General features: G+C 41.5%; 1 protein-coding gene across 2 annotated transcripts; it reads right to left on the minus strand.

The window, feature by feature from the left end:
* EED (embryonic ectoderm development) lies at positions 1-26,440 on the minus strand. 2 transcript variants are annotated; one of them, XM_084771990.1, is made up of 12 exons: positions 25,718-26,440; positions 22,316-22,468; positions 18,490-18,582; positions 17,368-17,433; positions 15,944-16,069; positions 14,467-14,548; positions 12,320-12,411; positions 10,745-10,878; positions 8,166-8,271; positions 1,480-1,549; positions 663-736; positions 1-339 (listed from the first exon to the last, which is right to left on the minus strand). In XM_084771990.1, the coding sequence occupies exons 1-11, from the start codon at positions 25,829-25,831 to the stop codon at positions 669-671; spliced, it is 1,104 nt and encodes a 367-aa protein (XP_084628116.1). In that variant the 5' UTR covers positions 25,832-26,440; the 3' UTR covers positions 1-339; positions 663-668. The 2 variants fall into 2 exon arrangements, with proteins under 2 accessions (XP_084628116.1, XP_084628115.1); XM_084771989.1 differs by having other exon boundaries at positions 1,391-1,549; positions 25,718-26,351.
* Positions 26,441-27,399: the final 959 nt, after the last annotated feature.

A 27,399-nucleotide genomic window follows, 5' to 3' on the forward strand; every position in this document is an offset into this window, starting at 1 on the left:
TTTACAAAAATAAATTTTTATTAAAAGCAGTAACGTCTGAGCAGGGAAGACAGTACAAAGAATGTAAACAATGTAAACATCACTACATTCAGCTCAGCCTGATTGAATGCTGAAAAACAAGTCTAATTGCTCTATTGTGCCCTTACTAGCAAGATACATTAACTCTAGTGTACACAGACAACATAGTCTAACTTTTACTAGGAAAAAATAGTTTATCGAAGTCGATCCCAACGCCAGATGCTGGCATCATCACAGACAGCTATGAGGATGCTGCTATCCCTGCTAAAACTTGTTTGTCGAATAGCAGCTCCACATTTATGATGAGTCAATGTTGTACATCTAGGGAAAAACATGACAAGAGGTTAAGTAACACACATAACAATATTTACCTTAAAGAGCAAATGAAAAAAAATGTAGTTTAAGACTAGCCTATCTTCATTAAGAATTCATCTCAAACTTCATCAGGTTTCATCACCGTTATAACAGTTAACTGAAACATTAATTATAAGTTAATTGAAATACTTTTTAAAAATACTTTAACTCTGAAACTTGTGTTGAATGATTGGGCCCAGCATGTATAAGGCCCTGAGTTTGATCCCCAGCACCACAAAAATTAATGATTCAAGTCAGGCATAGAACATTTCAGAAATTTCTATACTTACTTGGCTTTATGAGGATCTTCTACTTCTAAATCCCAAACATAAAGTTTGCCAACCTGATTGCCCAATGCAAGCATCTGTGTAAATATAGTAGAAAACACAAAATCAATACTGCACCAGGCTCTAAGGCAGTCCAGCAATCCTAGACAACTTCTTTGCTTAGAGAAGCCTCAGGGCAGACTTGATGGCCCACTTGACTAGTTTTTGCATCTATGTTGCTGATTTGTAAGTAGAATAAGAACAATTAATATTTCCTTGGCATCTTGAGAAAATAAGGCTCTCGTCTGCAACATTTCGTGGCTGGCGTAAGTTTGACCACAGGTATGGGACTCTTCTTCTACCGTAAGAGTTACCAGTGTGATGCTCTTCCAGAGCTCTGTTAAACATTCAGTTAATCTGCCTAACAAAATCACAGCAGCGGAGTCCTCTAACATTTTAGATAATAGTTATTTTACCTTCCATGCTAATGTTTCTGTTTTTATAGAAAAGGGCTATGTGAGATGATAAATACATTAAAATATTGTACCTTGGGAACAAGTTTTAGGAACACTTAACTGCTCATTTCTTTTATAATACTGCAGATAATGTGCAAGGACCCAGGAAGGCAGCCAAAGCAATTGACACAGGTCAGAACCACCACCAGTGTGAGAGGAGGAGCATCAAGACAGAACAGAAAAGGCTAGAACTACAGTGTTTTACAAGACAATCCCAAATGTAAAAGTATGTGCTACCTTTTGCCAGAAATCCATAGAAAACCTCATGTACCAAATGTCACACTGGCTGTAATCAAATCGCCCAAGAATAGTCACATTAGACTCACTAGGTTTAATTTTATCTATATCATCCTCCATTTTGCCAGGTTTCCAGCATACAATGGCATTTTCACAAGACTGAAAGAGAAATAAGAGATACATATTAGAACTGAATTTCAAAAATAAAAATAAAATTTTACTATTTTAGAATAGCAAGAAGTCTGCTTTCCAAGACTATAAACTGACTGTTTACCAAGTCCAGTTCTACATCCAAAGACAAGAAATTTCACTAGCAATAGAATTAAACAAAACAGAAGAACTGTACTGCTTGAAATAGTTTCTCTTCCAGTTCCTTTCTAAACATATTGCTCCCCAGACTTGAAGAGTTGCTATAAAAAATTAGGAAAAGATGGGTGTGGTGGTTCACACCTTTAATCCCAGCACTTAGGAGGCAGAGGCAGAGAAAGGCAGGCAGATCTCTGTGAGTTTGAGGCCAGCCTGGCCTACAGAGTCCAGGACAGCCAAGGCTACACAAAGAAACCCTGTCTCAAAAAACAAAAAACAAAAAATAAGAGGCTTTTCAAATCTGGCCACTGGGGTTCGCTCATATTTCCTGTTTCCCAATCCACATGTAACCAGGAGTGTCTCCCTGTACCTAGTTAACTACTAAAGCTTCACCCAGTGTGGGATCCACATGGTGGATGCGTAGAAGTCAGCATAGGAAACTGATTAGTTCACTGAATGAACTGTATGTTTGTTTTTTGTTTTTGTTTTTTTCAGACAGGGTTTCTAAGAACCATGTTTTAAAGTACCTCAAGACGTGGGGAAAGGAATAGGCCATGTATTATACAATCTCCCTGTGGCCATTATTTCAACCACTTCTACAGTGTTCCATACACCAAATGTTTGGCAATGTGTGTGCCCTCTACTTGACAGAAGTCAGCGATGCTGCTAAACTTCTCATTAACAACCTCTCCTCCTAGCCGGGTGTGGTGGGGCTCATGCATTTAATCCCAGCACTTGGAAGGGAGAGGCAGGTGGACCTCTGTGAGTTCAAGGCCAGCCTGGTCTACAAAGTGAGTTCAGAACAGCTAGACAAGAGAAACTGTCTCAAAAAACCAAAAACCAAGCCCCCCAAAACAAAAACAAACAAACAAACAAACAAAACAATAAAACTCCCAAAACCCATCTCTCCTCCAAGCCTGGGCAACCTCAACAGCACCTAGAGATCTTCATTTAGGGCAGTCTACGCAGTCACAGATGGCAGCCTATAGGGTCTTTGCATTTAAACAGTTTAACCATAAGCCAACAGAAAGATTAACATGGGAAGAGCACAATTTTCTTCTTTACTTTCTTCAGACTTGAAAATCCTAATGCTAAGTGACATTTGAACCTGCTTTTGAGAAACCATTGCTTAAGTCTTAACAAGTAGATTCCTGCCTCTCTTTATCCTCTGTAGTAATGTGCTAACTCACTGGCCTGGCTAGTACCAGAGGACGACTGGCAGCAAGCACATCACAGCAGAGGCCACTAGGCAAGCAGTGACAAGGCATTCCCCTCACCTCCTTTAAGGTGGTATCAGATGAGGTGTAGAGGAAAGCCTGACCGCCTACCTTCACCTGGCAACCTGCAAGGCCGTGCTGCAATGTTCCCTTCCACAACTGAGAAGAAAGTAAACAAAGCCTGCTAACAAGAGAGGACCCCAAGAAGATCCTGGGGCTGGCTTCAAAGCAGATTGCTTGCCTAGCAGGTGTGAGGTCCTGGGTTTGATATTCATCAGATGACAAATGATAAAACAAATTAATGGCTGGGTGAATGACAAAACGAAGTGTCTCCAGAGTCTTCTGATATTCAAAACATTCAGGTCCCAGTAAAAATATTACAGATGTGATGTCTAATCCTGATTATCAACTTCTTGGGACTTAGAATTGTCATGGAAACAAATGCCCTTACACAAGCCTGGTGTGGTGGAGCATCCACTTGTAATCCCCGCACAGGGGCAGGTAAATCTCTTTGAGTTCGAGGCCAACCTGGTCTACAAATCAGTCCAGGACAGCCAAGGCTACACAGAGAAACCATCTTGAAAAACCAAAAGAAAAAAAAAGAGCCCAATGTGGTAAGGGTTTTCCACACTGGGTGACTGAGGTGTCGCCCCTCCGCCAGTATGTGGCGCACCATCCCATGGGCTGGAAGCCGGGAGCTGAATAAAAAGCAAAAAGTGAAATGAGCAGCAGAATTCACTACTCTTTCTGAACAAGGATGCATGAAACCAGCTGCCTCACACTCCTGCTACAGGCCTTCTGCAGCCAAAATGAGCCCTTTCTTCCTTAAATTATTTTGTCAGGCTTTTTAAAAAACAACTTTAAAAAAAGATTTATTTATTTATGTATTTATTTATTTATTTTTAAAGATTTATTTATTATGTATACAGTGTTGTCTGCTTGTAGGCCAGAAGAAGGCATCAGGTTACATTATAGATGGTTGTGACCCACCATGTGGTTGCTGGGAATTGAACTCAGGACCTTTGGAAGAGCAGGCGGCACTCTTAACCACTGAGCCATCTCTCCAGCTCCCATGTATTTATTTATTAAGTATACAGTGTTTTGACTGCACGTAGGCTGCACGACAGAAGAGGGCACCAGATCTCATCACCGATGGTTGTGAGTCACCCCGTGGTTGCTGGGAATTGAATTCAAGACCTTTGGAAGAATAAGCAGCGCTCTTAACCTCTGAGCCATCTCTCCAGTCCTTGTCAGGCATTTTGTAGCACCAACAAGCAACTAATGCAGTAAACAGAATTAAAATTTAACTGATGTGCTCAACAAGAGAGACGAGAATCAAAAATTGTAAAGACAACCCAGTAGAGTATTATCTAACAAAAAAGGAAACAGATGAAGGAAGGAAGAAAGACAGTCATTTCAGGGGCCAAACAACAAGAAAAACCTAGTGCTAGAGTATGGACAACATAAGATCAGCACTGTGGGGTATGTGTAAAAAATATCTATTATAGTCGGGCGTAGTGGCCCACGCCTTTAATCCCAGCACTTGGGAGGCAGAGGCAGGCAGATCACTGTTGAGTTCGAGGCCAGCCTGGTCTGCAAAGTGAGTCTAGGACAGCCAAGGCTAACATAGAGAGACCCTGTCTCGGAAAAACAAAAAAACAAAAAAACAAAAAAACTATTATATTAATATAATAATAATGAAAGTTAGTGTCTCAAAATGGGAACAGATGAGGGCTGAAAAAAATCTGAATCATTAGTCATGTAGTCCAAAGTATGAGATAAAATATATAAATCTGCTACAGATTCAAGACTAATGAACTACAAATAAGGTAAATTAAAGAAAGTCCCATCTAGCCAAATCATACTCAGACTTCAAACTAAAGTCCTAGTCAATCTGAAAACTAAAGGAAAAGGAAAACTTTAAGACCTTTTTGCCCCTTAGACAGGGTTTCTCTGTGTAGCCTTGGCAGTCCTTGAACTCACAGAGATCCACCTTCCTCTGCCTCCCAAGTGCTGGGACTACAGTCTTACGCCACCACATCTGGCTAAAAGGGAAAACTTCGCAAGCAGTTAGGACGGAAGAACATAGATACAGTTAATACAGAAAGCGGGGAGGAGTAATGACAGAATATTTCATATCAGAAGCCATGGAAGCCAGAGAAAAGGCAAATATATTTTTTCTCCAAGCACTGGGTGAGAAGGCTCAGAACTCAACACTAAAAGTAAAACAAAACACTGATCCAACTAGAAAAGCAGTTAAAGATTCAAAGAGATCCCCAAAAGGATATGGGTGGTGTGATGGCTGTTCTTGGGAGTCAGCTTGACTTCATCTGGAGTTAACCAAAACCAGAATGGCTGGGCACAGCTGTGAGGGAACCCCTTAAATCATGTCAAGTAGAAAGACTCACTTCTACTCTGCCCCTGAGCTGGAAAGATCCACCTTTAATCTGGGCCACATCGTCAGCTGGCAGCCTACATAAAGGGCATGGAAGGAAGCTTTCTCACGGGGTTCTCTTGCTAGCAGGCTCATCCCTTCACTGGCGCTCTTTGGGGTTCTGCTGTATACTTAAGACCAGCTGAGATCTCTAGCCTGGTAGACTGAACAATTACTGGATTCTTGAACCTTCCAGTCATAGGCAGCCATTGTTGGGTTAGCTAAATCACAGCCTGAAGACATGCTAATAAATCCCATATATACATACATATTCATTCTATACGGCCTGTTCCTTTAGAGAAACCTAATAAAGGTATAAATAAAAGCACATGAAAAAATGCTCAACAAAATCACTAGCAGTGAATGCAAACCAAGACCATGATGAAGTTTCACTACACATCTACTGGAAAATGTAAAAATAATGGTAATACTAAATTCTGGCAATGATAGAAGAGACCTGGAACTCTCAAACATTGCTGGTTAGAGTATAAAATGGCACTCTGAAAAATAGTTTGATAGTTTCTTTAAAACTTAACCATTCATGGGGCTAGAGAGATAGCTCAGTGGTTAAGGGTGCCGCCTATTCTTCCAGAGGTTCTGAGTTCAATTCTCAGTAACCACGCAGTGGCTCACAACCATCTATAATGTTATCTGATGCCCTCTTCTACAGATAAAGCACTCATAAACAATAAATCTTAAAAAAAAAAAAAAACAGAAAAAAAAAACCTTTTAACCATTCATTACCCAACAACTGCTCTAAACAATAAAGTCCACACCAAATCCCGTACACCCCAAACTGAAAACAAATACAGCCAGTAATACTGTATTAAAGTAACTGTGATGAATCTTGATTTTTTTTCCTTTTTTAATTAATTTATTCAAATTACATCTAAATTTTTATCCCCTTGCTTATATCTTCCTGTTCCTCCCTCCCTTCCTCCCTCTTTTACCCTGTTCCCATTCCCCTAGGTCTGTGACAGAAGGTGACCTCTTCTCCCACCCTATGGTCACAGCCTACCAAGTCTCATCTTGGTAGCCTTCCTATTCTTTCTCTGCGTGCTACCAGGCCTCCCCACCAAGGGGAAGTGGTCAAATATGGGGCATCAGAGTTGATGTCAGAGTCAGTCCACACTCTCCACATGGCTGTGAATAATGTCCTGTCCCTTGGCTAGATCTGAGTAGGGGTTCAGTATTTACTGCATGTATTGTCTTTGGTTGGTGCAGTATCTTCAACAGACTCCCCTGGCTCCATATCCGACCAACATGATGTCTTTCTTGTAGGTTTCTAGGACCCTCTGGATCCTTCTATTTCCCTATTCTCCCGTATTTTTCTCACCTAGAGTCCCAATAGGAGGTCCCCGTACCTATTCCAATCTCCTGGTAAGTGAAGACGTTCAGGGGACATCCCTGTTGGGCTAGTGTCCAATTATAAGTGAGTATACGAATCTTGAGCATGGTGGCCCACACCTTCAATCCCAGCACTCGGGAGGCAGAGGCAGACAAGAGTTTGAGGCCAGCCTGGTCTACCCAGCAAATTTCAGGCCAGCCAAGGCTTCATAGACTCTACCCCAAATAAATAAACAAATACATAAAAATTAACTGATTAATAGTGATTAACAGCAATACCATTGGATACTTCTTAGCAGTGGAAAATAGGAACTACTTTACAGGCAGCAACTTGGATGGATTCCCAGTGAATCCTATCGAATAAAATAAAAAACAACCCCCAACTGTATGTAGCATTATTGAAATGACAAAGTTCATGTGACAAAATGACAGGGAACTAAACACAGCATGTCAATATTCTTGTTTCCACACATATACACATGTACACAGATACATGCAAACAAAAACCTATACATAAAAATTTAAAAATATATAATAAAAATGTAACTACTGAGAGAAGTAGGTGATGGTCATACTGAACCTTTAAAACTTCCTGTTAGTCTACTTCAAGATTAAAAGTTGTTTTGAGGAGGGAAAAATGGAACCAACAACAGTAAACCTCGACCCAAAAAGAAATGAGAAGGGGGGAGAAAAAAATCAAACTAGGCTGGTTCTACCTAAGAAAATATGAAACACTCTGGCATGTACATTAAGAAGCCAGGCAGGATCTCTCCAACTCTGACAAGCCTACAAGCTCAGGTAGCATCACCAATGACGCCTCTAGATGATCAATTACAAAAGGCCAAACTAAGCACAGCAAGGCATAAAGAACTGCTGCAGACACGGAAGGCTCAAGGACCTTACTGCAATAGATACTGTGTGTGCCACGTCTTCCATACTTTCAACTCTATGTTTATGAAACCCAGTGCAATGCACATGTATATTGTAGCTGCATTGTGGTGAATGACAAGAAAATTCTTTGCACATTTTCAGTACAGATGAAACACTTTTGTTCACATATTTCTGACCACCACAGACTGAATTAGGAGATGTGGATGCAGAGAACTGTGTGTCTGTATCCACCGAGGTAGAGAATATGTGAGCAAACTGTAGCCTGTAAGCAACGAACTCCAGCCACCTGTTCTTGCGAATAAGGATTTACTGAAGAAAACACAAAAGCATTGCTCTTGGCTTTAGTTATTATTTTCAGCATCGCTGATTCTCAGACAGCCGCACCTTCCAGGCTTGCTTTTCTTCTTACTAGAGCATAAAGAACTACATTCTACTGAGCTTCTTTTTCCTTAAATGGGTCTGCAGATCTGCCAAAGTATAAGACTTTACACGTATACTATTTGCTATTGATTTTAACTGTTTCCTGCAGAGTTCAGACACACACACAATGCAAGTACAACTTAATTCTAGTTTTCCGTACCTTGGAAAGTATCAAATCGCCTAACCATCGCACACAATCCACATAATTTCTATGTATGTCTCTGGTAGAAAAGTCAGGAAAGTGGATTTTCTGGGAAATAAATGGCCTGAAAGAATGGAAATGTAAAAGTTAAAAGAAAAAACTGTAGTAGGATCATATTGCTTTTCTCGGTTTGGAATTATAAACTTTTTAGTGCTCAGGCTCAAACCTTCACACATCAGGCAAGCAGTCTGCCAATTGAGCTCCATTTTCCAGTTCAATTTTTAAAACTCTGTAACCTAAAATATAACTACTGATTTCTCTATGTTCCTAAATAAAGTATACAACTTAATCTGCTTTTTAGATCTAAAGTATCCATTTTTCACTTTTATTTTCTTTCATATTCTTTTTCCAATACGTTTTACTTTCCTTTTTAAACTTGGGGTGGGTGAGATGGAAAAGCACTTACTACACAAGCCTGACCTGAGCTCAATGTCTGGAACCCACGTGAGGGTAAAAGATGAGAAATGACTTGTCCTCTGACCTCCTTTTGTTTGTTTGTTTTTTCAAGACAGGGTTTCTCTGTGTAGACTTGACTGTCCTAGACTCACTTTGTAGACCAGGCTGGCCTCGAACTCAAAGCGATCCACCTGCCTCTGCCTCCCGAGTGCTGGGATTAAAGGCGTGCACCACCACCGCCCAGCCTGACCTCCATTTTTGCTAACATAATTGTGAGAAATTAATAAAAAAAAAAGATATTCTGGAGGTGGTAAATTAAAAGCACACCTAAAACTTCTAAACTAGTAAGTGATTCTATGGCCTAGGTGTTTTTTTTTTCTTTTGTTAAGGGGACCACCTCCCACAGCATCACACTTGCTGGACAAATGTTCAACCAAAGCCCCACCCACCCCTGTTATTCACCTTTTATATTAATTATAAAACAGTGATTGTGATTAATTATCTGAGGCGACCATGTTTTCCTTTCCCCTTTCCCTCATGTATAAAAAAGCAGGTTAAGCTCATCTTCTAAAACTAATTCAAAGTCTAGATGTCTTGTTAAGATGGTAAAATCCTATCAATGACTGGACACAAACACGTGTGTACACCTGTGCCCATGAATGTGCATGTACAGGCCAGAGGAGGACCACAGGCGGCTTCCTATATCGCTCTCCACCTTTAACTGAAGCTGAAGTTAGTAACTTCCTAGGCTTCCAGGCTAGCAATCTCCACTCCCTAGGCCTGGGTTTACAGGGAGGTCAAAACCACACCAGGCTTTTACATGGTTGCTGGGGATTTGAACTCAGGTCATTTCCCTTTTACAGCAAGTGCTCGCACCCATCTCATCAATCCATCTTGACTTTTTTTTTTAAATAAAGGTTTTTCAAGGCAGGTTTCTCTGTGTATCCTTGGCTGTCCTGGACTCACTTTGTAGACCAGGCTGGCCTCGAACTCACACTGATCCGCCTGCCTCTGCCTCCCAAGTGCTGGGATTAAAGGCATGTGCCACTACGCCCGGCTTTGAGATGAATTCTTAACTATTACAACTTCAATTGCTTTTTAGTCAAATGCAAATTATAAATTAGAACCCTTTCAAAAAGACCGGGGCAACTCTGTGAAATATAATTTGTACCTGATGTTGACAGGTTGAAATTGTATTAATTCTTAAAAGCCAATGTATGTTAAATATGTTTCATTGTTTACGAAAGCTTGCAAAATTAACCTATTAATCTGACTTAAAACCCTGAAAATAAACTCTTTGCTAAAATAAAATTAAAAGATAACATATTTAATATGATGCTTATGGTCAAAGTATAACACATGTAAACATGTTTATAGTGAAAGTGTTACTGACAACCCAGTAGGTACTAAGAAGGCAGTTCTGTAAAACCTGAAATGCTTCAAGAGAAACAACTGAAGCATGTCAATAATACACATTCTCTAGCCCGTGGTATTATGGAACAAGACTCCACAACTTGAATTTTCTCTATTTAGTGAAGGAAGCATTATTTATAGGAAAATAATATCCATTATGTAGATCTCATTATGTACATAGTCCTAAGTGGCCTGAAACTTGCTCTGTAGACCAGGCTAGCATCCACTCTTCCAACTGACAGAAATGCCCTTGCCTCTGCCTCCTCAGTGCCGGGATTAAAAGCGCACACCACTATGCCCAGCAGGAAAGGATTTTAGTCTTGGTTTTTCCGAGATAGGGTTTCTCTGTGTAGCCCTAGCTACACAGGGCTTATTTTGTAGACCAGGCTGGCCTCGAACTAAGCGATCCTCCTGCCTCTGCTTCCCTGAGTCCTGGGATTAAAGGCGTGCACCACCACACCCAGGCTGTTCAATTTTAAACTTTTATACTTTCAACATAATGAGTTAAGAACATGCATACATAAATCAAAAACAGGTGAAATGTGCCACCAAATTAGATAAAAACAACTCAAATAAGACTGAAAACATTTTAAATAAGGATTCCATTTCAAAGAGGTGAATCTGATGGCAGGAAAATGATATGGGGAGGTTAGAGTAAGGGCTTCTAAAGCAACAGTGAGGAGAGGAAAGCACACTTTCTCAGCAACACAAAGCATTAGAACTGTCACCTGTTAGTTTTATTTGGGTTATAGTCATAAGACTCCTTAATCGCATTCATCATTCTCTTTGAGTTGATTCTCCAAAGTTTAAGAGAGTGATCCATACCACAGGACATTATTTTTTCACCCAAGAGATCATAATCCTAGAAATGAAACAGAACAGTGCCAATAAGTAAGTTACAGCCTTAAATGCTACCTGGGTTTCACGTCGGTACATCCTAGGTCACAGATTCTAGTATATTCCATTTAAAGGTTTAATTACTTTGTCACCACCAGAGTGTAAAACAAAAAGCAAAAGTATTTCGGTTCATGTATTAAGAGTACATCTACTACATGCACTTTACTAAATCCCAGCATGGCTCAGTGACGATGGGCATGAAGTCCCTCTCCTGGTGGAGGAGCTACTGGCACCTGCCTGCTTTGGGGAGGAGTCAGTTCTTCGGTGGTGTAACACCTGGTGTATTCACCACACTTCCGTGCAGGCTCCATGTCTAGGAGTAGTCAGCTAACACAAACTGTACTGGATTCTCATGCCGAGGGAGGAAAAGATGGATGTGGAGAGGTGGGGAAGGCTCTAGGAGGAGTTGGGGGAAAGGGGTGAATATGAACAAGATACAACATAAAATATCACATTAAAACATCTAGTGGGGGGGACTGGAGAGATGGCTCAGCGGTTAGGAGCACTGTCTGCTTTTCCAGAGGGCCTGAGTTCAATTCCCTGCAACCACATGGTGGCTCATAACCGTCTATAGTGAGATCTGGTGCCCTCTTCTGGTGTGCAGGTGTACATGCAGGATACTGTATACATAATAAATAAAATCTTTAAAAAACAAATCATCTAGCCAGGCATGGTGGCACATGCCTTTAATCCCAGCACTCAGGGAAGCAGAGGCAGGCAGATGGCTGTGAGTTTGAGGCCAGCCTGCTCTACAAAGCAAGCCAAGGCTACACAGAGAAACCATGTCTCAAAAAAAAAAAAAAAAAAAACCCAACCCAAACCAACCAACCAGCCAACCCCAAACATCAACTATTGGTCTTGCAGGCTACCCAGGGAACAAGCACTCCAAAATACAAGAATAAGCACTTCATAAGACTTCCTCAAAATGAATACTTCATTTCAACTTCAAATAAAAAATTGAAATTAAAAGGTGATTTTAAATTAAAAGGAAAAAAGTTGGATTCGGTGGAGCATCCTTGTAATCCCAGCAACTCAGGAAGCTGAGCCTGAACGATGGAGATCAACACCAGCCTGAACTATGTGGTAAAACGCTATCTCCAAACCCCGACCCCTACCACCACCCCTACCCCCACTCAAAGGAATGACTCTGTAGTATTCTTCCTCGATAATCACGGCACTCATATAAAATCCGAGTCATTTTTATAAAACTGAAACTGGCAGGCCACACTTGCACTATCCCTTTATGTGCAGTGTTAGTCTTTATGCTAAGCGGATGAAATGACTGCCTGGTAGCTGCATGAAGCAGACACATATGCCTACAAAGACAATAGTTCAACGAAGACAATAGTTCAACAGGAGATAATCACACTATGTAAACTGAGGTCATCACCCCAGCTTCAACTTACAGCACTCAGGACTTCATCTCTGTGCCCTTCCACACCTCCGAATATTGCCACAAGCGTGTCCGTTTGGATATTCCATAATCGTAAAGCATGATCTGGTATAAACACAAAAAAGTTAAGATAAATGTATTACTCATCTACCGCAAACTTTTAGTAGGTAAACTTGAATATGTAAAAGCTACAAAAATTTAGATTATGTGCAATAATGACAGATAACAACTTAAAGTACATCACATGTAGAATACTAATGTTAAGTTCCAACCTACACATTGAGACTGCTTCAAAAACAAACAAAAACTGCAGCAGACACTGAGGATGTTGCTCAGAACACTTACCTAGCCTGCCTAAAGCCTGAGGTTCAAGCTTCGGCACTGAGGAAAGCAAAATCCCCCTCCCCTTACACCTGTAACCTCAGCACTCTTGGGGAGGGTGACCAAGCAAGAGGACTACCTAGACTTCAAGGCCAACGTAGGCTAGAGAGAGATCCTGTCTCAAACAAACAACAAAAATATAATGGACAGAAGAATGGCACAGCAATTAAGAGCAGTTGGGCTGTTCCAGAGGAGCCAAGTTCAGTTCCCAGAATCTACAGCAAACAGCTCACAATGGTCTCTAACTCCAGCTCCAGGCGCTCTCTGGTCTCTGTAGCCATCTGCCTTCATATGCAGATGCCCACATGCAAACATACACGTCTACAAAGTTAAAAATAAGTGAAATATTTTTTAAAGTACAGACTTAAAAGAAGTAGAAATAATAATAATAAAAAAAGTAGAAATATAAAGAGATGAGGTAGTAGTGTAGAATAAATTTTAGAAAGCTAAGAAATGGCTTACAACAGCCAAGAGGGGGTAAAGAAATGGTTATGCAGTTAAGAACACAGGCTGATCTTCCAGAGGACCCAGTACTAACAAGGCAGATAACTTTAACTCCAGTTTCAGGAGATCTAACTCTCTTCTGGTCTCCCTGGGCACCAAGTACACATGTAGTGCAGACTGCAGACAAAAGATCCATACACAGTAAAATGCAGGCAAAAGATCCATACACAGTAAAACAAAACAAGAAAAGCTGCAAAATCTTTCCAAGCCCAGGTAAACTTTTAACAGCAGTGGATGCACAAGGAGTGATGCCATGCTTTTTTTTTTTTTAAAGATTATTATTATGTGTATAGCACTCCGCCTGAATGTACACCTGCACACCAGAAGAGGGCATCAGATCACATTATAGATGGTTGTGAGCCATCATGTAATTGCTGGGAATTGAACTCGGGACCTCAGGAGGAGTAGTCAGTGCCCTTAACCTCTGAGCTACCTCTCTAGCCTGCTTTCTATTTTTATTTTTATTTTTATTTTTTTTTTAAAAAAATCTGGAAGTATTTCAGAGTTCATGCCTGAGAACATAGCCATTCAAGGAATGTTAACTGGGTGCAGTGGCTCACACCTGTAACCTCAGCACTGAGAAGGCTGGGATTCAAGGCTCTATGTGGATTTGTGGCTACTCTGGGATACAGAATAAGAAATTGTCTCAAAAACCAAAAAACAAGGCAGGGCGTGTATGAAAGAATTTTATAGATTCAAAAACAAAATCTCTTAAAAATAACAGCATGGCTCTTCGCTGCAGTGCTCCCATTATGTGTGTGTGTGTTTGGGCACGTGGGTGCCATGGCATGCATGTGGAGGCAGGTCTCTCCTCCCACCTTCACGGGTTCCACGCACAGTCAGGCTTTACTGACTACTGTGCCACCTCATCAGGCCCCTTTTCAAAAAGTTAACATGCAGCATTTCTTTAACATTATTGGAGAGACTGGTGGGAAGTGAACTATTATAACTTTTTAAAAATTCTACTTTGGTGACATGTCATTCAGTACTGATAAAGCAACATAACTATTCACACAAGGATAAGGTCCTAGAACTACCACAGTGCAGTAAGTGACTAGGACGGCACATCCCATTGTGTCCGGAATCAATAGGCAGAGGCTTATGTTTGAAGTCTTGGTTTGTGAAATGCTAATACAGGCTTTTTCTTTTTACCACTAAAACTTTTTGTTCCTCTTTTAATTTTGATTATTTTTCCTTAGAACCCAACTTGTCTCTTTCAAACAATTATTCCAAAACAAACTAAACTAGGGGAACATTTGCTTCTTGTAAGCTTACCTTTACTTACTGACAGGAGGAGGTTTGGGTCTCGTGGGTGGAATTTCAGCTCATTGATAGCATTTCCATGGCCAACATAGTGCTATAATAAATTTAAAACATTTTGTTTCATCTCAAAAGCTAGTAAGTTAGTCAGGCGGTGGTGGCACATGCCTTTAATCCTAGCACTCAGGAGGCAGAGGCAGGTGGATTGCTGTGAGTTCGAGGCCAGCCTGGTCTACAAAGTGAGTACAGGACGGCCAAGACTAAACAGAGAAACCATGACTCGAAAAAACAAAAACAAACAAATAAACAAACAAACAAAAAGCCAGTAAGTTCTCTTTCATAAACCTTAAAAGAAACATAAGGCTGGGGTAAGATTTAGTGGTAGACCACTAGCCTAGCAAGGCCCAAGGTTCTAAATTTTTTGTTTTGTCTTGTCTTTTGAGACAGGGTTTCTCTGTGTAGCCTTGGCTGTCCTGGACTCACTTTGTAGACCAGGCTGGCCTCAAACTCACAGCGACCTGCCTGCCTCTGCCTCCCGAGTGCTGGGATTAAAGGCGTGCGCCACCACGCCCGGGGCCCAAGATTCTATATGCAGCCATGCTGCCCTCTGCCCCCAAAACAAACAAATCCACCTAAAGTAGTTCTCAATCTCGCCTACACTTCAAAATCACCAACAAGCTTAAGGAAAAGAAAATGGGACCAGTTAGCCAAGACTCAGCTAACAGCACTGGTTTTGAGATGCAATGAGCCCTGGGTTAAAAACAGCAACTGTAAAGCCTGCCTTCCTATTAGCGTTCTTGGCTTTGCCTTCCTGTTCCTTACAAGGCGCCCTGGAACCCACAACTCTTAGTTTGGGTCCCTTGGAGAAAGCTGTTACTTTTCTGTTAAAGACTCTCAAAGCAAGGGAAAGAGAGAAAGAAGTTAAAAAACAAAACAAAGGCAGGCACAGTGGTGCACGCCTTTAATCCTAGCACTACGGAGGCAGAGGCAGGCGGAATGCTGTGAGTTCGAGGCCAGCCTGCTCTACAAAGTGAGCCCAGGACAGCCAAGGCTACACAGAGATAGCCCGTCCCGAAAAACCCAAAACAAAACTAAAACACCAAAAAGTGTGTGGATATCAACCTTTCCTACATACTCTTTAATTTACATTATCCAATTTTCCCAGGAGGTTCAAAGGGCTAATCTAAATGGAGTACGGGGACTGGCAAGACGGCTCAGCATGTAAAGGTGCTGGCATGCCTGAAAGCTGAGCTGGATCCCCATGACCCACTTGCAAGAAGGGAAGCAACACCTGACCTCCATAAACATACACTCATTATACACCTGCTCCACACACCCAAAAGTGAATAAATGTAATAAAAAAAGAAAATAAGCAAGGTACATTCAAATTAAGTATTTAATATTGATTGCATTTGTTTTAAAGTCGTTTTATGAAGTTTTACCAGATGTGTATTCAAAAGCAGAAAATCTACATTTTGACCAGAAGACGCACCTTTATGCACTGCATTGTTATGGGATTAATTATCCTTATTATGCCTCTAGATCCAGCAACTGCTAGCAGAGGATGGCTGGTGTTGCTATCATAGGTCCATGCACAAGTATAAAAGTTTTCATCTGCCTAAGAAAGCCAGTTAAGAAATATAATTTATTTTGAAAAATAAACATATCCTTGTTTACAACAAAAATGAACCTTCCAAACAACTGCTAAAGTTTTGGATATTAAGTGCTTATTTTTTTTAATACAGAAATTGCACAATGATAGCCAGGTGTCCCAGACTCAAGAGGCAGAAGCAGCAGGATGTTCATAAATTAAAGGCCAGCAAGGCCCAATTCTCAAAAAGAAATATTTACAGTGTCACTTTTAGGTTAAAATCCATACCAAATGAGCTCCCTCCTTGTATTTCACTCCACTATACCTCTCTTTTGCCTGCAACTACTCCACTGGCGGAGTGCCAAAACAGCAGTTGAACACATAGGCTTGACTGTTCTCCAATACAACTTGATTTACAAAGCTAAGTGGTTAGTCTAAAGGCTTTCCTTTGCTGACCCTCTATCCTGACACTGCTATGAACCTACAGTTGGCTCATTTCCATCTTCCTAACCTGGCCACAGTTCACCTATTCCTGTGTCATCTACAGAGTCAGTCACTTGCCATATTTCTTCAAATGGATCTGGAAGAAACATCTTATCAATCAGCTTTTAAAAACTCCTATGAGGGAAGATGGGAGGGAGGGAAGAATGGGAGGATACAAGGGATACATTGAGATGTAACAAGAATAAATTAATAAAGGAGAAAAAAAAACCTCCTATGCGCTATCTTCTGGCTTTTAAGTTAAGACCTTACTTTTTTTCATAACTCACTTTCCAATATTTTATTTCCTAAATTACACTTAATTTTTTCCAAATACTTAGAATGACTGCCAGCTAAGTTAAGTACTAAAACTATACTAAAATTATAAAGCTCTAAGCATGTTCAATAAGCAAGAGGTTTTGGGTTGGTCTTTTTTTGTTTTGTTTTGTTTTTGAAGACAAGGTTTTTCTGTCTCTATAGCCTTGACTGTCCTGGACTTACTTTGTAGACCAAGCTGAGAACTCACAGGGATCCACCTGCCTCTGCCTCCCAAGTGCTGGGATTAAAGGCGTGCGCCACTATTGCCCAGTGAAAGGTTTAACAGGTCTCTGTTAGTAACTGCTAACACGGACTTCTAATGCTCCCGCTTTCATTCATTTTGCACCCACCCACCGCACCCACCTCATGACAAAGTCAAAATCAGGGAGACACTAGGATCCCCCACTGACAACACGCTTAGCTAAAGAAGGATGGCAGCAACTTTATGGAATTAGTTTTTATAAGTTTTAGTGTACTTATCAAAATAACTGTTTTCCAGAGATACAAAAACCCTCAGAAAAGGATACATCAGCGTCCACATAGGACTGCAATAACCGGATTTCCCCTTGTGAATGGCATTCATATAAGGTAACCTAAAGAAGTAAAAACATGCATATCATCCCAGATAAAGAAACATCCTCTTTGTCTCTTAAATAACTTCACAGCATTACAAAAACTGCTTTATACAGCTCTGTATGCTTACCAAAGCCATTGAAAATCCTCACACATCTTATGTAATACTAGACTATATTTAATAGCCTAGTAATAATAGTTTCTATTTTCAAGCACTTAAATATACATTTCATCCATTTAAATCACAACTTTTCAAAATGAGTTAAAGTTAAAAACCTTAAAATAATTATGGCTTATCCTCTTTTAAATTTGTAACAAAACATCTTTGGTAACATGAAACAATGACTAATTAAAGAACTTCAAGTAATATATACATGTACTGAAACATCATCTGATACCCCATAAATATGTACAATTTCTTATGATTTAGTATAATGAACACTGTCAATTAACAATCCTCTGTAACTCCAATTCCAGAGAATCTGATACCCCGTCTGCCTGCCCTGCAAGCACATGGTGCACAGACATACATGCAGGCAGTCCACTGATACACATAAAGTGAAACTTTAAAAATAAAGGTAAAGAGCTAGAGAGAGGGCTCGGTGGTTAAGAAAACTGGCTGCTCATCCAAAGGTCCAGAGTTCAATTCCCAGCAACCACATGGTGGTTCTCAAGCATCTATAGTGGAATCTGATGCCCTCTTCTAGCCTACAGGTGTACCAGCAGGCAGAGCATTGTATACATAGTAAATAAATAAATCTTTAAAAATAAAGAAATAAATAAAATAAAGGTACAGGCTTCTTTCTTATTTGAATGATAAACAGTCAATTCTTTTGCCACTCAACTTATTTATAAAGGAAACTATAAAATCTGCTTCATAACAAATGTAAATAAAGATGTATTTTCTAATCATTAGTGCTAACCCTGTCCACTTTTCAAAAGCTTCACTCTTATGTAGAGTTAACATCTGTTAACCCACCTATCCAGAATTTATTTTCAAATCATTGCATTTCAATACTGTAAATGTAACAGATGCAAAATCATCACTATTGACAACCTGCCCATTCGACGCTCACCCTGTTGCTCCCCACGGTTGCAAACACCAGAGGATCCCCTTCTTTACTGTGCCAGTTAAACTGAACTCCAAACAACGGCTGGTTATGATCTTCCTGTAAGGTAACCATGAAATAAGAAAAATTTTAACATATTTTTGAAAACAAAAAAACTTAGCAAACTAACCTTTACTTCACCTTCTTTGGTTTTTCCAGACAAGACTTCTCTGTGTAGCCTTGGCTATCCTAGAACTCACAGGGATCCTCCTGCCTCTACCTCCTGAGTGCTGGGATTTAAGGTATACACCACCACACCCAGCTTCCTTCACCTTCATCTGCCCCAAATTCATCCCATTCCCTATTTTACATACTGTGGTGGTTTTAATAAGAATGGCCCCCACAGGCTCATATATTTGAATGCTTAGAGAGTGGCATGGCACTATTTGAAAGGACCAGGAGGTGTGGCCTTCTTGGAGGCACTGTGTCCCTGGGTTGGGCCTTGAGGTTTCAGACGCTCATGCCAGGCCTAGGCTCTCTCTTCCTCCTACCTATGGATCCAGATGTAAACTCTCAGCTACCTCTCCAACATCATGTCTGTCTGCATTCCGCCTTGCTTCCAGCTATAAGGGGCTAAACTTCTAAAACTGTAAGTCCCAGTTGATGCTCTCTTTTACAAGAAGTGCCATGCTCAGGGTATCCTTATAGCAAGAGAAGACTGTCTAAGACACGTATCATACACACAATGACTTCTGACATTAAAACTACACAAGCTTACAGCCGGGTGTGGTGGCGCACGCCTTTAATCCCAGCACTCGGGAGGCAGAGGCAGGTGGATCGCTGTGAGTTCGAGGCCAGCCTGGTCTACAAAGCGAGTCCAGGACAGCCAAGGCTACACAGAGAAACCCTGTCTCAAAAAACAAAAGAACATAAAAAAAAAAAAAAAAACTACACAAGCTTCCACATCTTGAGATGCGTGATTGTTTTCTAACGAACACTTACATCACAAGTTAGGAAACAGCTATGTACCCTGAGAACAGCCTGGTATCTGCCTGATTTCTACCCAACCTTCTTTTTTTTTTTTTTTTTTTTGAATCATAATAAAATTGAGATCCTTTGTTAGATTCATTTTAAACTCTTGAGCCCAGAGGGCATGGTATTTCTCTGTCCCCTTGCTCTTTTTTTGGGCTTTTTTTTTTTTTTGGTGTGTGTGTTTGTTTTTCAAGAGAAGGTTTCTCTGTTTAACTGCTCTGGCTGTCCTGGACTCTCTTTGAAAACCAGGCTGTCCTCGAACTCACAGAGATGCACCTGCCTCTGCCTTCTGAGGTTATTTCTCTTATATAAGACAAGCAAAAGGCTATGGATTTTATTAGGCTTAACTTTTGTCTTAGAAAATGGGCCACATCACCCTCCATATCTGCCACTACCTTTTTTTTTTTTTTTTTAGTTTTTTTTTTTTTTAGTTTTTTGAAACAGGGTTTCTTTGTGTTGTCTTGGCTGACCTAGACTCACTTTGTAAGACCAGGCTGGCTTCAAACTCACAGTGATCCCCTGCCTCTGCCTCTCAAGTGCTAGAGTTATGGGCGCGTACCACCATGCCCGACTCTGCCCCTACTTTTATTAGTCTTATACAGACAAGTTTAAGTTATCTTAAGAAATCTTTAAACTTAGGATGGATTTGGATCACTGTAGGAAAATATCACCCCCTCAAGACTATCTGGATAGTGTAAAAACTGTCCTCCATCATCTGACTGGTCAGTAAAGAGCTCAACAGCCTATACTGGGAAGGACAGTTGAGGCAGGACTTGGAATCCCAGGAAGAGAGTCCCAGGTGGAGCAGAGAGAGGAGAGAGAGGAGGTGGCCGAGAAGGTCACTATGAGAGTCTCTGGAGGACAAAGATGGAGCAGGCAGAGTGTGACTAGACGGCCAGGCTAGCACAGACAGATTAGACTAGATGAGAACATGTCCAGCTGTAGTGCTTAAGGCCTTTTATAATAATGGACCGCAGACTCATTTATTTGGGAGCTAGAACGGGCACATAGAAAGACCATACTGCTGATCTCTCTGAGTTCCAGGCCAGCCCAGTCTACAAATCGAGTCCAGGAGAGCCAAGGCTACACAGAGAAACCTTGTCTTGAAAAAACCAAAAGACCATACAATTAATTTTACATGGATGGTCCGACTTCATCTTTTGAATTGTGTCATTTTACTACCTGTTTACTGACTATATTTGGGTTGGGTTTTTTTGGGGGGAGGGTTAATTTTTTAAGATAATTGTATATTATAGCTATTAATTCCCAGTCAAATATATAGCAAACAAAGTTCTTCTCACAAAGTTAAACCTAAATTTATGTAAGATTATATATACATATATGTACATATACATGTATTTTTTTTTCCTCAAAGGGAAAAAAAGCCCACAGAATTTAGAAAACAGTAAATGGATGTATTTAAACCATGTAAACACCAAAAGTCCTTACCACCAGCGGTCTCTTTTTTGTAAATTAATTAAAATGCTGTTGAAAATACAGTAATTTAACTCCTACTTCTTGTTTCCCCCTACTGCATATTTAAGTAGTTAAACTGGGCACAGAGCTCACAGCTACAATCACAACGCACACAAGACTGAGCTATAACTAGCTTGAGGCCAGCCTGGGTTACATAGTCTTTGTGTTTTATTTGAACATGCCCACAATAAACTTCCTGGTGAAAGACTCCCCCAAGTCTGATCCAGGATGACCAAGTCAATCTGCACTGAAGTTTCCATTCTCATCTCTTCATGCAGTTGCTTCTGTCTGACACCTGCAGGAACCCCCTCACCATATGACAGATCACAACTGTTTGTAATTTCATCTGCAGGGGATCTGACACCCTCACACAGACCAACATGCCTGCAAAACACAAATACCTATAAAATACAAATAAATAAAAATATTTTGTATTTGTGTGTGTATATGTATAAAGGCTCACTTACCAGGCACACTATCAGAGAACAACTTTAGAAATCAATTCTCTTGTTCCACCATCTGGGTTCCAAGCATTAAACTCAGTTGTGAGGTTTGGCAGCAAACACCCTTACCCACTGAGCCATTTGGCTGGCCCACACCCAAAAGTTTTTAAAACGTCATATTGTTTTCTTTTCTTTCTTTTTTCCCCGGTTTTTCGAGACAGGGTCTCTCAATTGTAGCCTTGGCTGTCCTGGACTCCCTTTGTAGACCAGGCTGACCTCGAACTCACAGTGATCTATCTGTCTGCCTCTGCCTCCCAAGTGCTGGTACTAAAGGTGTGCGCCACCACGCCTGGCTATATTGTTTTCTTATAAGACAATTACAAGCAAAAGTTTAGAATGTTTTTAAAACTATAAAAAATAAGATGTGTTGAAGTTTACTAGAGTCCAGTTAACAGATCACACTTGGAAGATTTTAGTAACTAATGCCAGGTATGGCTTTGGTTAAAGTTGTCTGGAATATAAAGAGTAACATTTCTTTCTTCTTCTTTTTTTTTTTCACCTTTTCTTTTTTGAACAGAGTTTCTCTGTGCAACATCCTTGGCTGTCCTAGACTCACTTTGTAGACAAGGCTGGCCTCAAACTCAGAGATCCGCCTGCCTCTGCCTCCCAAGTGCTGGGATTACAGGCACGCACCACCACGTACAGCATTTCTTAAAGCTTAAACAAATAAAGCAACATCAGCCTGAAACTCAAGTATTATACATTTAAAGAAAAGAACAACAAGAACTAAAGTTCACATGGCTAAATATACGATAGATCACAGCACTCAGCATAAACACACAGAAACTCCTTTAAAACACATGTCCCTGAGAAGTCTACAGCCTAGTGCCTCCTGTACATACCTTGAGGCTGTTCACACATTTGAAAGAATATTTGCATTTCTTCGACTTCCATTTTCCCTTTCCCCAGCTTTTCCTTCCAGGTGCATTCGGGGTATTTGTAGGTGTGTCAGGGCGTTCAGTGTTTGTGCCACTCTCGATACTGACAGCATCGTCCTGTGAGCAGGGAACCAGGGTCAACGTCATTAAACAGAAACGCGCATGGAAAGAGAATGATTGGGCTGGAGAGACAGCTCAGAGGTTAAGAGCACTGGCTGCTCTTCCAGAGGTCGCGAGTTCAATTCTCAGTAACCACATGGTGACTCAGAATCATCTAGATGAGATCTCGTGCCCTCTTCTGGTGGGCAGACTAACATGCAGGCAGAGCACTGTATATATACTAAATAAATAAATCCTTATTTAAAAAAAAAAAAAAAGGCCGGGCATGGTAGCCCACTCCTTTACTCCCAGCACTCAGGGAGGCAGAGGCAAGTGGATCAATGTGAGTTTGAGCCCAGCCTGATCTACAAAGTGAGTCCAGGACACTCAAAGCTAATGACTGAATTAAAAGTGCGCAAAAAGAGAAAAAGGGAGGCATGTACTTGGCTAAAGTTGGGAATGTTAGGAAATAAAGTCCAGTTATACATTAGAACACCTGTGGATACTTTACACTAGAGAAAGTGGGGGGAAAAAACTACTGGGAAAGATAAGTGAAGCAATTTTGGCTTTAAGTTAGACTTTAAGTGACACTAATACAATGCATCATGCACTCTTACACAGCTCTGTGCGGAAGCCACCATCAGACAAGGAAATGCTGAGAAAAACTAACTGCTTTCTTGCTGCTAAAGAGCTGCTAGGACTCAATAGTTCACTAACGCATAATTCAACACAACTGATCGTGTTTGTAATTTGTTTAAGTGCTACTCAAGTTGAAGCAAAGGCACATGGCCATTAGGAGCAGCTGGTAGTTTAGTTTTTTCGAGACAGGGTTTCTCTTTGTAACCTTGGCTGTCCTGGACTCGCTTTTGTAAACCAAGCTGTTCTCAAACTCAGAGATCTGCCTGCCTCTGCTGGGATTATACTTGTGTATCACTGTGAGCAGCTAAGACCTCTTATTTTAGATGTAGTTCTGAAAAACTTCTGTTAGGCACATTCTACTTAATTAACACACAAGCCACTTAGAATTTTTTAAAAGTCCTACAAGTGTCCATATTATGTATAAACACATTTCACCTCATACTTTGAGGACGACTACAAACATATTTGAACTCTGTACACTATAATCTGTCCAACTGTAGATATAGCTGCAGGAAATATTGAAAGTCATCTAACTTCTTATCTTTAGCTCAGAACCCTACTTAAGTCTTCTTTGGAACCAAACATTTCCATCTATTACCCTGGGGCAGTAGTCCCCAAATCCATTCCAGGGGAACCATTTTGTCAGAGTGAGTCACACTGAAGTCCATGAAGTCTACACTCCCTTTGTGGTCTTACTGCTTCCTAAAGTTGGTATATAATAAAAGGTTAAAAATAAATTGAAGTGTCAAACAGTATTTAAACATCACTAATCCATCTAAAAACATTAGTTCTTAATGTTTTTCAATCTTCACAATGGTACAAAATTAAATGCCTTTTATGAAAATACAATATTCTATACTATACTATGGTGCCTCACTCCTATAATCCCAGTACTTGGAATGCTGAGGCAGGAGACTAGCCACGAGTCCGAGGGCAGCCTGTGATACGCACACACACAAAAGGTGGCTTATAATGTTTGGATTGCAATTTAATGTAAATGTACACAATTCATTTTTATGGAAATTTAAATGTTACATGTTTAAAATCGGGCTCCAAAACTGAAATCAATTTAGCCAGGCATCTGTTTGCCTAGCAATTGGGGGGGTAGGGGTGAAGGCAAAAGGATCTTACCAGGATGGGCATAAGACCCCAATTTAAAAGGGGGGAAAAATCACATTTTATCTGTTTCTCCTTACATCAATTGTTCTTTATATAAAAAGTTCTGATTATTTTGGATTTTCAGGTAAAGAATTTCATCCTGTGCTACAATTACTGCAGATCTTGAAAAATCTGTGCTTTACTAATGAGCTTTATGCCTCCAGACTTTAATACATACATACATACATACATACATACATACATACACAGGTTTTATACTGATCTTGTTTGTAATCTTATACACTTCATCTGTATATCCACAGTATTCTGCAGGGCATGGTGGTGAAGGAATGCACTTTAGGTACTGGGTAAAGGTAAAACGACAAGAGGTGTAAGGGCAGCCTGGGATACATAGGGAGATTCTAACTCAAAAAAGGAAGTTTTATTTCCAGAGGCCCCTAAAAGGTTCAATAATGTGTCAAGGAACACACACCAAAACGTATCGTTCCTATTTGAAAGGACCAAAAAGCTAAACCAATTATTCAGTTATGGATAGCTAGAGAAAGCATCAAAAAATATACCTTGGGAGTCTGCTAAATTAAAATGAGCTTTCTCTTAATTTTTTTACCCTGACAATTCCCTCATTCTAAACAAATCTGACATTTTCATTAAATTCTGAGTAGTTATTAATCATGGGAAAAGAGCAAAGCTGCACCTCTACATTACGCAACCACAATATAAGTAAATAATTACCACAGCACGTGCACGGTACCTTTCACAACACTTGTATAGTACTTTTTTACGGGGCAGCATTTCTCTAAGCACTGTGACTTCACTTAATCGCCACACTTGCTCAAATAAATCAGACTTTTACCACGGCTGCCTGAAATCTTCCAATCCCTTTACATTAAGTAATAAAAACTTTCAAATCGTCTCCTCCCTTGTGCCTTAATCAAAGGTGGCTCCCCTCCACGACCTTCTCGAGTCTGATCCTTCCACAGTAAAATCGACATGAAGGCAGGACCCATTTCCACGGAAAAGAGCATCCATAACCCCAGTCACGTAAACCCAACCCAAAAAAATCTGTACTTTCCATCCTGAAGATTCCGTACTGCTGCTCTACAGTGACACAGCCCCTTGAATCCTTCAGGAGGACCTAACCGACGGCCCCTTCCCACCAACTTTCCTTGGAAAACAGCATCTCTTACCTGGAGCATGCCTTTTAAACTAGTACAATCTCAGAGGCGCAATCACCGTCGAGTCCCCAAAGGCACACTCCCCGTCCCACGCAACCTCGAAGACCCTTGGGAACCTTAACCCGCTCCTTCGTCAACTTTCTGCCAGTTGGAACCCCTCAGACAAATTGGACTTCCTCACACGCCCGCGTTTTCCCGAGCGCCAGGTGACACCTTTTCCCTTCCCCCCCCCTCCCCACCCCGCACGGCCGCCCGCCCGCCCGCCCCGCGCGCAGTTTCCAAAGAACCCGAAACTTCCACTCCACGGTCCCGGGACAGTCAGGACTGCACTCACATTCTCGTCTCCCGAGAGGTCCGGGTTGCTGTTCTCGTCACTGCTCAACTTCTGCTTCTTGGCTGCAGGCATGTCGGTTCCCGCCGGCGCTGTCGACACTTCCCTCTCAGACATATTCCTCCGCCTCCCTCCAGGTTCCTGCCGCCTTGGGCGGGGCCTCCGCCACACCGCCGTCAAGCAAGCCCGGCCGGAGCCTGCCGCAAAGCTACCGGCTCCGCCACCTCCGCCGCTCCCCCCACTGTCGCAAATCGCGCCCAGCCGCCGAGGCGGGCGTGCGTGCGACCCCGCCACACTGCTGAAAAAGGGGCGCGCGCGCGCGCGCCCTCCCGCACGGCTTCCTGGCTGCTTCCCGTCCCCTGCTCCGGACGGGCGGTTTTCCCGCCGTCCTCTCGGCACTTTGCACCGAGGCGTCGGATCTGCTGGCTCAGAGGGCAGGATGTCTTACGTTTCCCCTTCCCCCACCAGCACCTAAAGAAGAGGCGGAACTCAAAGGGCTGCTCCCTCACCCCCTGCCTTGTAAAGACGTTTCGTCCGCATTTGGCTCAATCCTTCGATCTCCGACCCGCTGCTAGCGAGCGAAAGTGTGTGGCCCGGGCCAGACCACCACTATCCCAGGGGGAGGGGGAAGGAACGAGGAGTCACCTCTTGTTTTAGGTGTCTATGCCAAGGGTCCCTGGTGCTGGGTCTGGAGGACGACATTGCGGTAATGTTTACGCAACTCCTCACAGCCTAGGCTCCTCTTCAAAGTTAGAAATTCAAAATCTAGAGGCAGTTTTGTGCTCTCCACCCCCATCTGGCACATGGAAGGCGCCCACCCGGAAGTGCGCATGCGCTGAGGCGTATTCTCGCGCTGGGTTACGGAGACGGGCCTCCTCCTGCTGGCCCCTCCTCTGCTCCGTTCTTGTTTGCTGAACCAGGTGGTCCTTCTACCGGTTTCTAAAGCCCTGGGGAGGATTTCGAAAAGGCACCAAATCAGTGTCTCAGGACACGCCTAAATTCTGGGCAGATGTTTTATCTAATGAATATTTATTACAATGAATGATTATCTTCAACCAGTTGGTGCCACTATTGGCTTGAGTAAAGCTATATTTTAAATTACACGTTTAGATTTAAGTAAAAATACTTTGCGATTCATGATGCATGCCAGTAGTCCAACATCTGAGAGGTAACAGCAGGAGTATTGTCTGATCGCCTCAATCTCTACATCATCCCGGTCTGTGTAGCAAGTTCTGAGGCAACCAAGAGCTATTTATTAAAAAACCTGTACGAAAAGCAATCTTAAAATTTTATGGTTCATGGAGGCGCACCCCTTAAATCCCAGCACTTGGGGAGGCAGAGGCAGGCGGAACGCTGTGAGTTTGAAGCCAGCCTGGTCTACAAAGCGAGTCCAGGAGTGCCAAGGCTACACGGAGAAACCCTGTCTCCCCAAAACAAACAAAAAAGTATATATGGTTCGGACAGATAATGATGGCTCATGCCTTTCATCCCAGCACTAGGGTGATAGAGGCAAGTGGATTGTAATGAGTTAGAGGTCAATTTGGTCTACACAAGGAGTTCTAGGACAACCGGGCCTTGATAATAGGTCCTGTTTCCAAAAATAAAATTACACAGTTCTAAGTTGCCATGATTTGTGGTCAAAATGTTGTTATTAGCTGTTGAAAACGGAGGGAGGCTCTAGGAAA

This window comes from Acomys minous (genome assembly GCF_964271855.1).
Source record: "Acomys minous genome assembly, chromosome: 2".
NCBI lineage: Eukaryota > Metazoa > Chordata > Mammalia > Rodentia > Muridae > Acomys > Acomys minous.

Excerpts from the sequence above, each read along its gene's own strand:
- EED (XM_084771989.1), bottom strand. The coding sequence starts at position 25,831 with ATGTCTGAGAGGGAAGTGTCGACAGCGCCGGCGGGAACCGACATGCCT. Across the intron at positions 18,583-22,315 it reads AATGTGTGAACAGCCTCAAG|GAAGATCATAACCAGCCGTT; the intron begins GTATGTACAGGA and ends GTTACCTTACAG. Across the intron at positions 14,549-15,943 it reads TAACAATGCAGTGCATAAAG|CACTATGTTGGCCATGGAAA; the intron begins GTGCGTCTTCTG and ends AATTTATTATAG.